The 17,575-nt window shown below is 35.1% G+C and overlaps 2 protein-coding genes across 4 annotated transcripts in view; one reads left to right on the plus strand and one right to left on the minus strand.

Annotated features, from left to right (window-relative positions):
- Positions 1-657: 657 nt before the first annotated feature.
- On the plus strand, positions 658-4,981 carry LOC110115095 (transcription factor bHLH153). Of its 2 annotated transcripts, none has more exons than XM_020848228.2 (6): positions 658-1,016; positions 1,096-1,182; positions 1,258-1,323; positions 1,450-1,509; positions 2,041-2,094; positions 4,571-4,981. In XM_020848228.2, the coding sequence occupies exons 1-6, from the start codon at positions 786-788 to the stop codon at positions 4,748-4,750; spliced, it is 678 nt and encodes a 225-aa protein (XP_020703887.1). In that variant the 5' UTR covers positions 658-785; the 3' UTR covers positions 4,751-4,981. The 2 variants fall into 2 exon arrangements, with proteins under 2 accessions (XP_020703887.1, XP_020703886.1); XM_020848227.2 differs by having other exon boundaries at positions 660-1,016; positions 1,450-1,515.
- A 7,338-nt stretch (positions 4,982-12,319) lies between these two features.
- The window catches only part of LOC110115099 (formin-like protein 5), a 45,515-nt gene continuing 40,259 nt past the window's right edge, over positions 12,320-17,575 (minus strand). The window contains exons 10-13 of one of the 2 annotated variants that reach the window (XM_028699453.1): positions 16,862-16,930; positions 16,693-16,759; positions 12,651-12,902; positions 12,320-12,572 (exon numbers count right to left, since the gene is read on the minus strand). In XM_028699453.1, the coding sequence (XP_028555286.1) occupies positions 12,802-12,902; positions 16,693-16,759; positions 16,862-16,930 (237 nt within the window). In that variant the 3' untranslated portion in view covers positions 12,320-12,572; positions 12,651-12,801. Of the gene's footprint in view, positions 12,573-12,650; positions 12,954-16,692; positions 16,760-16,861; positions 16,931-17,575 lie in introns of both variants that reach the window. The other variant, XM_020848236.2, reaches the window with a different exon arrangement.

Raw genomic sequence — 17,575 nt, forward strand, 5'->3', positions numbered from 1 at the left:
GAAACTCGAGCACGGTTTCTAAATTCAATGGCGTTTGGGGCTGCGGTATTGACTGGGACTGCAGCCCCAAAGCAAGCGTCCCCAGAAGCATCCAATGCCCTCACACCCCAACAAATAATTTGTACACACGGAGCCACAGAAACGCCAAATATAATCAATCCTACTCGTCCATTTTTTTTTTTTTTTTTCTCTTAATTTATTGCCGACGCAGAAGTTTTATCAACTAAACTGTTTTTTTTTTTTAATATTTGAGCTAATTAAGTCATTATACACGCATCACTTATATAAGCTTCAGATAATTCACTTTGATCTATTAGGCTTCATTTGGAACGACTTTCTTTCTGCTTCTTAAAGTAGCTTTTTAATAAAAAAATTTTAATTTTATATTAAAAAAATTACTTTAAGAAGCAGTAAGAAAACCTTAGTTACTTTATCTAATTTTATTTTTGGACATTTAGGCCATTTAAGACAAACTCACACACACAACGCATACACAGAGACTCGAATCTTGGACCTATTAGTTGGAAGCCTAAGCTCTCAACCAATAGGCCAAGGAGAGTTGTGTAAGTTACTTTATCTACTAAGTATCCAAAACTTACAAACCCTTCTTAGCAACTAAACTGGCACCTACCCGTTTCTAGCAACGCATCCCACCAGGAGAAGAAGAGCTTGTCAGGCCTTCTTAGACTATCTTTAGACTACTCTAATTAGTCTTGTCTTTTCTCGCAACTTTTTTGGGTTCTCTCACTTATAATTCACTCACACTCTTTCAACTTTTGTTGCTGATGGAGATAGAGAGAAGGGAGGAGGAAGGAGGGGAGGAAGAAGAAGGCTTAGTCGAGCTTCTCCTCTCCTCTCCTTCTTGTACCAATTACTCTTCTTCTATGTTCTGCTATGGTTGTGGTGGAGGACAAGAAGATGGAGCACAGAGGTCGAGTGATTCTTCTTCTCTCTCTACTCTCTCATCCTCCCCTTCTTCAAATGCCATTGCCACTTGCTCCAAAGCTTCTATAAAGGTAATATTTAAAAACTACGGTTGATCTTTGATGTGGTGTTAAGGCATTTATGCATTAATGTTGGGATCAATATGTTTAGGAAGAGGAGATTAATGGTTGTATGAGATTCAGTGGTGGGAGCAAGAAGGCAAAGAAGGATGGCGCTGGCTCTAAGGGAACTATCAAGGTAAGTACTTAAGAAGGACCGTTATTTGTTGAGGTAATTACTTCGGTAAAAGTGATTAGTGTTACGAAAAATTAGGTGAGGAAGGAGAGATTAGGAGACAGGATTGCAGCATTGCAGCAGCTGGTTTCGCCCTTTGGGAAGGTGTGTGTGATTTCTTCTTCCAATCTTTTTTTGTTTTTCTTGTTTTTGGGTCCACTGTTGGAATGTAATCTGAAAACTGGAGTTGAATGAGTTTGACTATGGCGGATTGTTTGGCCATTGGTGCAGTCTGATACAGCCTCGGTTCTCCACGAAGCTTTGGCTTATATCCGCTTCCTCCACGAACAGGTTCAGGTGCTTCTCTCTCTCTCTTCTGGTCTAAAGTGCGAGAAGATGTTGGTGTGGAAAATATTTAAATAATTGGTATATTTAGTACATTTAAATTTATAAAGTAACGCAGATTAGCTAGAAATTATTAGGTGCGGATATCAGATGGAGAGAATTATCATCCGATTTTTTCTCTATCTATATAGTCAAAGCACAGCTATTACAGTTACTATGATTTGATTGTATTTTGATTACGTTTTTTTTATAAACAGAGAGAAATTTGAAATGATTCTTTCTGTTCGCACCTAATAATTTGTCAAGATTAACATCTAATAATTTCTCATAGATATTTATTTTTATTTTTTTGGGACATTTAAGCCAATAAAGACAAACTCACACGCATAATGCAGACACATAGACTCGAACCTTGGACTTCTTAGTTGGAAGCCTAAGCTCTCAACCAATAGGCCAAGGAGAGTTGTGTATAGATATTTATTTACCTTACTGTTTCACTTCTTTCTCTCTCAAAGCAGGATCATTTTTTTTTGTCAGGTCCTGAGCTCACCGTACCTGCTTCAACCTCTGCCAACTTCTGGCTCGTTACAGGTAATTTGACTGATGTGTTTCCACTTGATCACTCTGGCAAAAATCCTTACCAAAAAACTAAGTTAAAAGGATTCCCAAAATGCAAACAAAAAGGAAAAATGCTACCCTACCATGCTGCAATATAATAATAAAAATAGAAATAATAATGCGTAAATTGTTGGTTTTATTGAGTTAAGTGATTGAAAATTGAATAAATAAATGAAGCTTAAAAATAACTAAATTATGGTTAAGATTTTGAAAGGGGAAGTGTCTTAAAGTCTTATGATTGATCACAATTAATTTGTTTAATTGGAAGACAAAAATAGTTTGTTTTAGCCTAAATTAATAGAAAATCATTTATAATATTTAAAACTGTTAGGTGAATGATTGAATTTTCATCCTCTCTTTAGAAGGAAACATATTTACAATCACTGCCAAGATTAATTTATGTGTAAGGTATGTCTTGCTGATCAACAAACATCAAGTCGCTTCCTTGTTCTACATCAAGTAGCCCAAAGTTGCTGTCATTTTTGTTGTATCAACGTCAAATCCTCTTCTTTTTCAACACAAAGTCACTCTCTTCATCGACACTGATTAACCTCTTTCATTGATTTAAAGATGCATTGTTCATTGACATCAAGTTTCTTACTTTATCGACTTAAAGTTGCATCCTTAATTGACATTCGCCGGAAATAGTTATACGATGAAATTGTATCGATGTTTCGGATGTTTCGGCGGAAACCTATTGCCGGTATTTCCGACGGGTTAACCGCTAGATGTTTTCGCCGGTAATCATCAAGTGAAATCATCCGGCGAATAGTCTGCCGGAAATACCGGTGGTAGCTTTCCACCGAGTAAAACGCCGGAAATCATGCCAGGAGAACGACGTTTCTGTTTCGATTTTTCCATCGGAATTCCGCCAGTAAGTCCGAAAATTTCCTCCGAAATAAATTTTCCGGCTTAATTTATCATCATTCGAATTTTCGTTAGAAATCCGCTAGAAACGAAATTTTACCTGTGGATTTCCATGGTTACCGACAGATTTTGGCCGCCAATAACGAGCGTTTTTCCTGTAGTATCCCTATAGGAAATTCACTGAATACCGACGATTTTTCCTATCAATTATCTAATTGCTGGTACAAAGCAGCAATTAAATATGCAGGTACAAAGCAACGATTTGATCGCCGATAATACCGCCGGTAAGTGTTGACGGTTTCTTTACGGCCATTGCACTAGTAAATTTCGATAGTTTCCCTGCGGCGTTGGAATCGGAAATTTCCAGCCATTATAGCAGCCAGTAAACTGTGGGAAATATCACCGCCTTTTAATTTCCTAAGCGGTTTATTATAAAACAACCGAAAATTTTAAAAACCACCAGAAAAGAGTCATTTCCGTCGAAATCGCTGTCGGTACTGGGCTATTTTCCTATAGTGATCAAGATTCCCCTTTTATCAATGCAATACCTCATCCATCATCAACATTCAGTGTTTCCTTCATAAGCATTGTTACCTCTCTTTCAATGACATCATGTCACCTATCTTATGTCTTACATTGCAACATCACTTATGCCACTACATACTCATACCTGCACCATAACCTTTCTTACATAATAACCATCTCCTTCATGTGTTGTAGCCATCTCCTTATAGACTTGAATTAGAACCTTGTTCATTCAAAGGCCATCTCTTACAAGGTCTATAATGCAACATTGCATTGTTGTTATCACTGGATCTAAATTATTTGCATTGCAATATTGCTTCATTGTAATCATCTCCTTTGAGACTTTGAATGTAACCTTGCTTGCATTGAAATCGTCTTCTTTATAACATGATCGAAAAACTCGCTTGTGCTATTGTCATTTCCTTAACGATTTATATTTGCAACGTTCCTCACTTATGCCATAATTTTCTCCATCAAGATTTATGTTGCATCCATTTTTTTCAATACTTCGCCCATAATCTCACTTTCGCCATTGTTAATTGTATCATTTTTACACCTTTATGCAAGGTTGTTGCTTAAGTGAATAATATCTCTCACACATCTACAGATAACTATGATAGCCACTCTTGGTTGGCTACATAACTCATGCTATTGTAGTAAACTATTATGAACTTAAAATCACTTAAAGAAGAGAATAGAACTCCATACATCTCTCAAAAGATCAAACCATATAAAAGGATTGGTTAGGCTATTAAGGAAATCACTCTTCATAATACAACTTATACTAAGACCTGAAAAAAAAAAAAGAGAGGCAACCACTCTTCATATGAAGTAATGTCAAGAATGCCTAGGTGGTTGATTATGATGTCAATTTAGCAATTAAATGTCATGTCATCAATTCAAGATTATATATAGACTGTAATCCAAGGGATTTCCACATTTGTTGTGATTGGTCAAAAATTTCTAATTTATTTTAGTTAGCTTCTTTTGTAGCCTTTTGTATTGCTTTGATTAGTTTCTTGTACAATTACCAAGCTATTAACTTTGGGTTTTGCAGGGCAAAGAGGAAGGGGGAATGAAGCTGGAAGATCTTCAGAGCCGGGGGCTGTGCCTGGTACCTCTCACCTGCACTTTGCAAGTACCCAACACTAATGGTGCTGATTTATGGGCCCCCTCCAATTCCAATTTTAGCATTACTAAACCAACTACAAGCTCTCCTCCTAATCCAAGCTCCTAATCTCTCTCTCTCTCTCTCTCTCTCTTCATTTTGCTTGTTGATCTTAATGAGGCTGTTTCTCCTTGATTAGTAATTTTTTGTGTAGATAGATATATAGGAGAAATCAGTCTTGGTCTAATTGATCACATCAAACACTTTGAATGAATAGTCCTTTATACAGTATATATATCAGCCTTGGAAATGAAGCTAATAAACTGTACATGATTTGGATTTATGATTGGTACAGAGAACTATTAATTGGTTTTGTTTTCTCTGTTTTCTAATATTTTAAGGGTTAGGTAAGCAAAGCATTTATAGTTTATAGGTTAGTTGTGGAATTTTAATTGTAGGGGCGGCTACTAAGGCCTAAGGGCTTACTAATTGCAATTAACGGTGGACTGCTATTGGTTCGTATTGTGAGATAATATTCTTAATACGTTGGATAACGACAGGGTTAATTGAAGTTTAGCTATCTTCTGTTTGTGACAAGAGCTTTGGTGGTTGCTCTTTGAAAATATATGCATAGAAACAGATTCATAGAAAAAAACAAAAGAATAAATTTGACTAAAATTTTTCTTTAATTTTCTCTCTAAGGGGCTGTTTGATAGCAGGATTTAGGCTGGATTTGAGATGGATTTGAGTGAAATTCAGCCAAACGGCCTAAAATGCAAAACCAAATCTCACGGCAAATTAAAGCCGTCGTAGACGAAAAATTTCGTCTTTTCGTGCTAAATTCCGGATTTTTAAAATTCTATTTTTTGCCGGATTTATGAAATCCATTGGCTCGAGAGGAAGAATTTGCTAGTTAAATCTGCTTTATAGTCAAATAGTTACACGAGATTTAATAGGATTTATCATTGAATGTTACCAAATAGTTTTCAGAATTTAGGCCCCTCGGAATTTCTTAAATCCTGACTTAGAGGATTTATAAAAATCTGCATAAATCAAATCCTAGGTGCTACCAAACAGCCCCTAAGTTTTTAATTTTTTTTTTCTGGTCAAATGCTTATAAAATACTGTTCCCGGATTATCCATTATTTCATTCTTAGCCTAGCATAATCATTTGGGGGTCAAACTTATGATCAAACTACAGGTTCCAAAAGCTCAGCTAAGCTAAAGCAGAAGGGAAAAACTGTACCTAAAATGGACCTCGAATCATAAAAAAAAGAACTTGAACCAATCAGTAAGTTGTTTTCAATCAGCTGGATTCTGGTGTTACAAATATTCCAATTCAGCTTTTATGAAAGTTAGTTCAGTGTATTTAAATTCATGACTGCAGTTTTAACCACAGGTTATAAGTTCAAATTTGAATTCTTGAAATAAGATACCTAAGAGTTTGTTTGAGATAACTTTCTGACTGTTTTATATATTTTAGACAATATTATAATTTTATTTGATTATTGTTTTTTCACTATATATATTTTTTAATTTATGGTGGAAAGTTATTCTCTATCATCATAATATAGAAGTTATTTTCTACACAATTAATTTTATAAAACATCGCTGGCATCCCAATCAGGAGAGATTATTACATGCGACCACTGAATTGTCCGTAGGCCTATCAGAATGCGCTATGTCACCGGATAAATAACGGTACATAACATATTGGTAACGTGATGCATCATGATTGACCTCCGAACGATATCCGTTGACCGCAAATAATAATTTCACTCCAATCAAACCCTAAGTCACGTGGCAAACTTTGTTCTTACAAATTTGTCACACCATGCTCTCAACTTTAATGCATGCTTCAATTAACTTGTCATTGCAGAGCTATAATGCATGCTCTCAATTTTATAGAAATCTTTAATTCAGATCTAAACTTTGACTTAAAAGTTATCCAAAACTAATTAATTATCCTAACAGAATATCATAACTATTTTTATCCTTAAAGTCAGTAATAAATTTTTATTATCCTCACAACCAAGTAATTCAAATTTTGTGCTTGATTAAAACATTGAGGATAAAATTATCAAATCATAGTCTTGACTTAATAATACTGTACTAAATCTTTATTTTTTATCTGACCGTTTCCCAATGAGCACTTGAATTCATAAAATCCCAAAGGTTTGAAAATCATACAATCTCATGAAGCTTAAACAATAATTCAACTTAATATCTGCAAGAGATATTTAAAGCATGCAGCTTGCACGCCAAGATGGATCCATTGATACTAAAAGTGCAGTTGTCCTAAATGACTTGACATAGAGAGAGACTTTACAACATAAAATTCACCAACTTGATGATCACCTCCAGAAATTTTCCTTCAAAACTTATACCCATCTTTGCAATCAAGAAGATTTTTTTTCCCAAGTCATATTTATCCAATATAGATGATGAAGCTGAAGCAACTCTACTCAAGCTTATAGCATGTAATTCATAGAGTATATTAAGATTTCGTTTGAGATAGCCTTCTTAAGATTTTCTAAAGCAGTTTTTTAGTACAAAAATTTTAAGTTCCAGAAAATTTTATACTAAAAAGATGTTTTAGAAAGCAGAAAGAAAACTGTCTCAAATGAAATCTAATTCTCTTCAACTTCATGGCAATTAATGCATATGTATGCACCTTAAGGATGTCAACAACCATAGAATATTTAAGGGCAATCAAATATACAAATTCATTTTAAGGTATGGCAAATGCTTGACTCTTTGCTAATATCTTAAGCATATCATTATGTATCATCAACTTAACAGTACTAGAAGTTAGAACAAACCATCTTGCACATAACATTATTTTCCATATAAACACAACCAGTAGTATATGGCTTAAAAGTGGAAAATAACTAGGATATATCTAATATAAGCAAACTAAATCCAAAATCCACTTACCATAATAAATAAATTTTTAAAAAAAAAAGATACATGAATCCACTTTTTCCTAAATCAAAGAACACCAATCTCACAAAAAATTATTTAAGGCCTAAATCTCTCAAGACAATCAAGAAAGAAAATAACTCAGGATGGATAGTAAAAATTCCTCAAAAGGCACCTTTACACACCTCTATGAAATCAATGCAAAAATTTTGACATATTAATGCTTCCAATTCATCCAAATGACACTCCGATGTAGTACAAATTTTTTTATAATGATTTCTTTTTTTTTTTTTTTCTCTCTTCTCTTTGATTTAACGCTCTATTTGAACTTCTATATTTTACTTCTTCAAATGAAATATATAAATTTAATGAGGTGATTTCAAATTCAAAACATGTTTAAACGTGGATTTAAAAGTTATTAAAATAATAAATTATCCTAATAAATTGGCAAACCTATTTTATGCTAAAAATGAATGGTAATTTAATATTAACCTGAAAACCTACAAATTTAAATTTTGTTCTTGACTAATTTGTTGAGACCAAAAACTTAATCCGTTTAACAAGCAGAAGAATATAAATTAAGCATGCCCTTAAACATATTTAGGCTTTATTTAGGACAGTTTTTTCATCGCTTTCTAAAATAGCTTTCTAGTACAAAAATTACTTAGTAAAAAGTTGTCTAAAACGAAATCTTAATTAGTGAGATTCAAGTATTTCAGAAACTTAAACATGACTTTGAAATATGAGTCAAACTTAATATCCAACTATCTAATAGTTGGGATAAGACTAATGATAATATTGACTTCTTAAGTTGAAGTGATTAAATCATCATATCTTGTTAAAATACAATCATGACTAGCTTAGCATCATCTTACTTTAAAGTTGTTGAGTCCTCGAATATTCACGGTGATAGAGAGAGATATAGTTTAGCATCTTAGCCGTGTATAAAAATTCAGTACACATACAAATAAAAGATGGGGGTGTATACGAGATACCAAAATTTTTACGTGGAAACACATGGAAAAAGAAAAAAAAAAACTGGGTCTTGCCTAGTTTAAATAAATTCACTATTGTTTGCAGTTGATTACAAATGAGAACCTTCATTGGAGGGAAGGGCTTGACTCAATGTAGACAATACACATTATATAGAGTGCATTACATTGTGAGAGTTAGAAGAATCAGTGTTGACATATTTGTTTGGTCGGCAGGAGCATAGTCAGTGAGTGATGTATGTCACGACCCAACCCGACCGGGACGGATCCCGCTCGCATCGGGTCGTGATCCAAACTCAAACTGACTGAACTGATTCCAAGATCTGGTTTTGGAATTTGTTTCAGAACTTTCTTCCAAACATTTACACACAGAAACAGACACACACAGAGCTACTATAAACATCAAAATACAGCGGAACAGATCATCTATCTTTTTCTTCCTCAAAAGAGATATACAAACACAACACATGGCTTTCAAACAGAAAGAAAAATAGAAGAGAAAAGCCATGACTGTACAAAAGATCAAAAGTACAAAATACCTATAACAGATCAGACTCTGAACTCCTACTCCAAGACTTCCTTCCCTTTCCCAGAACCTGAAAACCACGCAGAAAACAAGGATGAGCTACAACAGCTCAGCAAGACATCAAACCTCCAATCATAATCCTCAGAATCCACATCAAACACATCAGACAAAATCCGTACAGAAATCAGAACAGAACAGAATCATATCAGAATCAGATCAAATCAGAACAGAACAGAATCGTATATAGAATCAGATCAAATCAGAACTGAACAAAATCATAACTCATATCAAAATCGTACAGAAATTAGAAATCATATCACTTCAGAACATATCAAAAGTCAGAACAGATTCCCTGACCCTGACAAAATCTCAACGGATTCTGGCCCCTTATACCCCCTTCCCAGACACTGACAGAATCTCTCGGATTCTGGCCCCTTATGCCTCCCTTTGTGCTCATGGCACCAGAACAGATGTGCTTATAGCACCAGAACAGAACTTATCATCGGATCCATAACAGAACTTGTTTTTAGATTTCAGAGCTCATTTCAAATTTTCCCTGACACAGACAGGATCTCACAGGATCCTGACCCCTTATAACTCACTTTTCATAGCACACAATCATATCATGTCATTTCATAACAAATCCGGACAATTTCAGAAATCGTACGAAAATCCAGCGACATAACGGCAGTATACGGAATTTATACAAAAATTCCTAAATTCACAAATTACCAAATTAGCACAGAATATTCACAACAACATTGCAAGACTTTTATTCTACTGCCCAAACAATTTTAGACTTCATCAGAAATTACAATCAAAATAAAATACTGCCGAATCAAAACTATCCGGTCAAAATTCTCCAAAAAATAATCAAATGTGCGCACTCGGCACCCCAGAAACATACCAAAAGTTACGCGGTAAAAACTGAACCAATCGGAAAATACTGACGAAATTCGCTAACGAAAACGAAATCCGGACAGAAAAATCGTTCAAACTTCACCGTTCTGAAAATTGAGAAAGGCAGAATGTGTCTTACCTTGCGTACACCAATTTCTTGAACTACTGCAACGGACGAAAACGGACGGGAGTCGTCCAAAAATCACTTTTCCTTCTTTTTTCTTCATTTTTCTCTCTCATGGGCTTTTCTCTCTCTTCAAAATATCTCATTTCTATATATATCCAGACTGATCGTCCCGGACGATCGCAACTTCGTCCCGGGACGAAGTGGCTCTGGACGAATTTCGTCCAGACGAAATTAATTATCGTCCCTGGACGACTGGGCTCTGTAAAATTTTCGTCCAGACGATCCAAATTTCGTCCAGACGAACCATGCAGCCAAACATGTTTTCCTGCACAACCTGTACCGATCGTCCCGGACGATCCGACTTCGTCCGGACGAACCTGGGAGCACAATGGACTTTACAATGTAGGTCAAAAGGATTGTAGTTGGGCGACAGATGTTGAAAATACCGTAGTTCGACGACGGTGGTTAGAAGAACCGTAGTTGGCGGGGGACGGAGGTTGGAAAGATCATAGTCAGTTGACGGTAGTCGGAAGGACCGTAGTCAAATGATGGAAGTTGGAAGCACTGTAGTCAAATGAAGACAAAGGTTGGAAAGACCATAGTCGGGTGACGATGGTCGGAATGACCGTAGTCGGCAGACTACGAAGGTCAGAAAGACCGTAGTCTGGTGACAGTGGTCGAAAGAATCATGGTTAGCGGGCAACGGAAGTTAGAAAGACCGTATTCGGGTGACGATGATTCAAAAGACAGTAGTTGGATGACGGTGGTCAGAAGGACCATAATTGGTGGGCAACAGAGGTTGAAATGATTGTAATCGACAGGTGACTGAGGTTGGAAAGACCGTAGTCGGGTGACGATGGTTGACAGGACTATAGTCTGCAAGTGCTGCAGGTCGAAAAGACAGTACTAGGATGACGATGGTCGGAAGGATCGTAGTCGGACGACGACGATCGAGGAGGTCGTAGTTTGGAGATGATGGTCGAAGAGACCGTAATTGACTGGCGATGGAGGTCGGAAAGACCGTAGTTAGTGACGGTCGATGACCGAGCGTGAGTCCGACAATGACTAGTGGCTTGACAGAAGTCCGACGATAGTTGGTGGCTGGGCAAAAGTTCAACGAAAGTCTAGTGATGATCGGTGGCTGAGCGGTGGTCAAGGAAGACCTTGGTGGCAAAAGAAATTATGATTTTCCCTTCCTTTTTCTCTTCTCCTCCCTTACTTTCTTCCCCATCCCCCCTTCAGTGAAGGAGGGGTCTATTTATATTTTCTTTTGGAGTGGCATGGCTAATAAATAGGAAGCAGGTCAAGGGCATATTGGGAGTGGTTTGAATGGACTACCAATATCAATTCCCATAATCATGGACTATTTATTGAGTATTTGAGTGCCTTAGTGATGTCTGAATCCGATGATCTTGGGCTTGTTGGATTTGTGTCATGAGCCGCTCGACTATAAATCATTTGCTCATCAAGTTTATGTTTTAAACCTTCCAAATGCGCTTCAGGTCCTCATTTTGGACCCATGTGGGCTTAGATTCAATCGAATTTAATGTCATTATGTTCATCTTTTCAAGACGTTCAATTAGACTATAAATTTGTTGAAATCGGAATTTGGATGATTTCAGATTTAATTTTGAAATTTTCCTATTTAAATTTGCCTTGAGATTCGTGATGGATCAAGATAATTTTTTGATGAAATATCAAAAGCTTTTTTCAATCCAAAGTTTCTAATTGAAAATTTATGATCCTAAGATAAACTTATGGCATCTGATTATAAATATTTATTTCAATACTATTGATTGATAATTATTAAATTTACATTCACTAAAATGACTTCTAAGAACCTATTTTGATTCTACAATTAAACTATCTTTGAGTAACATCCCTTGATTGGCAGCCTAAACTCTCAATCAATAAATTAAAATGAACTTAGCACAGAAGTGATCATAAGCAAACTAGCCGTGTTAATGGAGACACTAACAAAGGCACATACAAGAACAAACAATTTCTAAATTTTTTTAAAGTGGCTATCAGCTTCTGTGAACTCGACATACTAAAATTTAACTAGAATGTACAAGTTGAAAACAGTGTCGTAAGGTTTAGTGTAAAATTTCACTTCAACAAAGTATATCATGCAATGAAAATGTATTAGTATAATTCTGGATAATTGGTCTCAGCTGGAACCATGCAATTCATTGCAGCAAAGGGGCTGCAGATAATTCAGAGGCACAACGAGATAAAAAGGCCGTGATATAAAAGCCAGCTGCTTAAGGGTACTCTATTACAATATACTACAGGAATGAATGCAAAATAACTATAATACAACAGCATTTGACCTATTTCTACTTGCAACTAAAAATAGAATTGCAAAGAAAGAAAGAAAAAAAAAAAAGAATCGTATCAACTATGGGGTTACATTTGTGCACCGGTTAGTGGATAATGGATTCTGCACAAACTAGGAGGGATCAGCCTTGGTCTCAAAAATACCTGTACAAGAAGAAGCAGATGAAGTTAGCAAGAGAATAGAGATTCTAATGGGGAACCTGAAAATATTGAAAATTTTACCATTGCAGAAGCTCCCAATGGAATATATTTACATGTTCAAGTCAGAAAAGTAGGTCAGCTTTCTCTACATGCCGTCCTAACCAAAAATGGCGATCTTGGATTTCCCGACCAAGCGGGAACTGAAATCACCTGCAAGGCTTGCAGAGCGCTATCACCTACCATGCTTATTTATAGAATTTGCACTTTTAGGCCCATCTGTGTCGGCATCTTTCAGGGTATTTTTCTTCTCAAGTGCAGCTAGCTTACAGTTCTCTTCATGTGCGCGCCGAAACATTCGGACAAAATTCAGAAGGGTGGTGATAACTACAATGAATATAAATAAAACAAGCTTTTGCAACTCAAATTCTGCTTAGGTTATTGTGGAAAGAAAATTAAGATAGACGGAGAAATGAAAAATCCAAGCTGCAATGCCGCGTCCTAGCTCAAATAAAAAAGGGATGTAAGAAGGCCGTATTGCGGAAGCAATACCATTCTAACTGCCTAAAGAATTAAATTCATATGTAAATGCTAACTAGTTTAACCAAATGAAACAAATTAAAATTCCCAGCGTCTCAACTCGTTTTCAAAATATTAATTTGTATTTCCCTAATATTTATTTTATTGTAATTTTCTTTAAGAAATTCCATTTTTTTCAAAGCGATATCATATTTTATGATTCAATTCATATTAATTTTTAAATGCCATTTAGTTCATTTGTTCGAAAATTATTCAAACGTGCTTTTTTGACCACCTTAGGGGCTATTTGGTTTGCGGTAATTAGTGTGCACTACAATCCGAATACATGGCTTTTCAATTTTTTCGCATTTGGTACGAGGCAAAACTATAGTAGTGAAGTAAAACATTACTAATTCTCTCCGACGTGTATTTGAAACCGACTAAAATCGAGCGAGTTGTAAATACACCACAACTTTCTCCCGCAAAAAGGAGAGAAATCTCAACCATCCTCCCCGCAGGCGTTCTTCGCTCCTTCGCCCTCCTATCCCGCTCAGGAAATCTATCGCCTAACTCGTGACAGGAACCGCATGTGTTCTACACTCCTTCGCCCTCTCGTCCTACCCAGGAAATCCGTAGCCCAAATAGCGTCTTCGGTGGAGAAGAAGGCTTCCCGTCTTTGCTGGAGGACAGGCCAACTGTGTTCTTTCTGTTCGCTTGAGAAATCACCAAAGACAAAGAGAAGGATCTTCAAATATTATTTATAACTAACGAATTAGAGGAGGTAATTAATTTCTGCACCCTATACGGAATAGTCCGATACTTACATCTCTTGCATGCATAAGCAGCTCAAAGCATGAACATCCACATTGAGAGCTTTAAACCGAAACCAATTAAAAAACCCTTTTTTTTTTTATAGAATAAAGAAGACGGTTGCTTTCTTGGGAAGATACTAAGATTAAGATATGCCACTTTTACAGTCATGCTTACCATAACTTGCTTTTAAGGAAGACAATTATCTAATTTATTATGTTGTTATATCGTCTTTGAGGTCTGAAGAACATATAAAATGAAAGAAAAACAATGTTCCTGATTTATATCTTTAACAGAAGGTGGTGATAATTTCATTCTCTCCGAGGATGCATGGGCTCGAAGGATTAATTATAGAAGCAGAGTTCAAGAAATTGTAGATGATTCCCGAGAATAGATGGAGAAATGTGATGAAATTGCACAAGCAATGTGCACTCGCATGCAAAATGATGGACACTAGATCTTTTCTTTCTTTTTTTTTTTTTTTTTTTTAGATTTTTTTTTTTTTTTTTTTTTTTTTTTTTGAGAAATATTGATGTATTTTGTAGTATGTTTTGACATAAATATTATTCTGTTTACTCACATGGATCCACCACAAACAAATATTTGTTTTATAATAATATTTTCTTGATATAAATGATACTTTAATTTCTTCATTTATTTCAATTTCAACGTTTTGCAAATTATATATTCTATTTGCTATAAATGGTTTTAAATATGCTTAGGATAATGGATTCACAAGCAAATATCCCATTCGGTTCTAAAAGTACGAGAAGGAAAAATTTTTTAGCCTAAAACCAGATTGGATTGTTGAGTTATTACAAATAATGACTGAAGAATATGTAGATGTTAATATACAAAGTGCCCAAAATTTCAAAGAATCTATTTATCAAGGAGCCGCCCAAAAATTTAAAGAAAATTTTGGTATAAAGGTCACAAAAGAGCAATGTAAGAATTAAATTCGACATCAACAAACAATATGGACTCACATTCAAGATCTCAAAAGAAAATCAGGGGTATCTTGGGACGAAACAAAGAAGATGATAGTGATAAGCCATGAGGAGTACGCATCACACATTTAGGTATCCATCACTTGTTTAAAAATAATAATATCAAGTTAATATTTTGTAGTTTATTATGTCACAGGCTTTTCCAAAGGCACTGTTTATATAAATGTTCCAATTGCAAATTATATGGAGTTGGAGAAGGTATCTGGTGAAGGACATGCTACTAGAGAGTGTGCTATATTTGGAAATTCTCAAGCTTCACTCCGGACCCAACAAATATATTTAGAAGATGAAAAGCCCTAAGGATTTATAGATGCTAGTGTAGATGCATCGAAAGTAGGTTATTCGGCTGATATAAATTTTATAGAAGATTCCATATGAATAACAAAGAGGCCATCATCTTTATCTACCAGAGGATGTGACGCAAAAAAAAAGTTAAAGTGTCTGCCATTGATCGAACACTCCGTGAGTATATTATCATGATGGTTGATAGTATTACTCAAGTAGATAATGCTATCCAGAGTACAGCAAGATCCTAAGAAAGAAAAATGTTCACTGAGCTCATGACTAAGCTTTCAAGTATACCTAGCTTTTTGGAGGAGGAGATTAATACGATATATGACAACTTATCGAAGAATCCTACAATGATACAATCATTCTTCTCAAAACCTATGAAATCGAAGGCTAGATGGATGTGTAAAGAGCTATGAAAATGATTTATGTTGTAGAAAATGTTAGACTTTTGAATTGTAATGGCTAAATATTTTTGGAGTTATTTTGTAGTACATTTGTACATATATAAACATTTACAGTTGCAGTGTCTTCAAATGTATTTTAGATTTATGAAATATTAATGATAATGTTGAGTATGTTCATAACAATATTAAATTTACTCTAAATATGATTGCTCATTTTCAAGTGCCTGACTTCTATTTTTAAATACTCCAATATATGAAAATTTCATATTGTTCAAATAATAAATATATTATATTAAAACATTGAATAGGATTATTGTTATTCCATTTCAATAGTAAACTGCACTTGATATTGCACATCATATCAAATAGCACAAAAGTATTTAGATACTCTGCTTTTACTCTACACTGCACATGCCTCACAAAAAAATCTCCTACATTACTTTACAGAGAACCAAACAACTCCAAAGCATGTTAAATACATTATATTTACTTTTCACAGCATTCCTTTTTCAGGCAACCGCCCCTTAGTTAACGATTAACAACTCTTCGCTATATGCTTGGTGACTTTACAATTGTGCATCTAATAATGCATCTCCTATTCCTCTCATTATGATTATACAGATGCAAGGAATCTGGTCTGTGTTTCTTACGATAGCTTTTAGCATGATTCTGTTACGGATTACCTTGTAATACTTCCATGACATGAATTCATCTTAGAAACACATGATTTAGGTTTCGTTTGAAACGGCTTTCTTATAGCTTCTTAAAGCAGCGTTTTAGTACAAAATTTTTAATTTTTTTACAAGAAAACTTCTTTAAGAAGCAATAAAAAAGCCGTCCCAAACGAAGCCTCAGCAGATAGTTCTAAATTTTCAATTATTTTCCTTCCCTCAAGATACTTCTATGGCATTGCTAAATCATAAGCTACAACAAAGTGAACTCTGACTTCCCCCTTCGGTTTCCATTATACAACATTCAGATAAAACAACCAAAAAAAATCAATCTTCTCCTAATTTCCGTTCTTCATTTTTCAGAAATAAATTTTAGAAAGCTTGCAAGTTTAATTAATTCAAGAAAGGGGAAATATATTCTCACCTTGTTCAAAGGGACAACCGGCAGGATCTTCACCAAAATAAAGGGCAAGACCATCTGCATTGTTTTCCTGCCAGAAATAGAAGGGGGTGAGAAAGGCGTTATTTTCGATCTAATATTAGAGACTACTCAAAACATAACATTTCAAATATTATAGAAGTCAGCACCGTACCACAGCAGTATAAAGTGCTGTTAGTGATCGTACTTCAGCACCAGCAGCCACAGTAAAGTCCTTCAACCTCTGAAGGAGTATGAGTCATTGTCAACAAAAAGATACGAAAGACCATAAGCAAGAATTTTTTAAAGCCAAATGTACTAATGCATGATTGTGGGAATCATCGTAACTGTTAAGCTGTAAGGGATGAAATCATGAAACACTTATACATACAGCTGATCTCCCTCTCTCTCTCTCTCTCTCTCTCTCTCTAATCCAGGTAGCACAAATCCCAAACAAGCCTCCCCTCATGCTGAAAATACTTATACATATATTTATAATTACATAACATAAACAATATATAGGTAAAAGTCTCAAATTACTTTGAAAGTTGACACAATGTCAGTAACTTTCAACTCGACTCGAACATGCTCGAAGCGAAATTGAATTCATTAATTTTGAGTTTAAGTCGATTTGTTTAACTTCACTTGATACCCCTCCAACTTATAAAATATTTTTTGTGAACAATCCAATTTGTAAATAAAGGCATAGTTGGATAGCTCATGATTTTTACACTCATGAGATTTTTATGAGAGGTTTTGAGAATAATAAATATAAAAACAAAACCAAAATAGAAATTTATAGTACATATGATACTTGTTCTTGGATGCAATCATAATATCATTGAGCAAGTTTTATGGTTTGTGTTATGTTTTATGTTAGTTTTTCTTT

This window comes from Dendrobium catenatum, unplaced genomic scaffold (assembly GCF_001605985.2).
Source record: "Dendrobium catenatum unplaced genomic scaffold, ASM160598v2 fragScaff_scaffold_1290, whole genome shotgun sequence".
NCBI lineage: Eukaryota > Viridiplantae > Streptophyta > Magnoliopsida > Asparagales > Orchidaceae > Dendrobium > Dendrobium catenatum.

Coding starts and splice junctions, on each gene's coding strand:
- LOC110115095 (XM_020848227.2), top strand. CDS start 786: ATGGAGATAGAGAGAAGGGAGGAGGAAGGAGGGGAGGAAGAAGAAGGC. Junction 1,183..1,257: donor GCTCTAAGGGAACTATCAAG/GTAAGTACTTAA, acceptor ACGAAAAATTAG/GTGAGGAAGGAGAGATTAGG. Junction 1,516..2,040: donor TCCTCCACGAACAGGTTCAG/GTGCTTCTCTCT, acceptor TTTTTTTGTCAG/GTCCTGAGCTCACCGTACCT.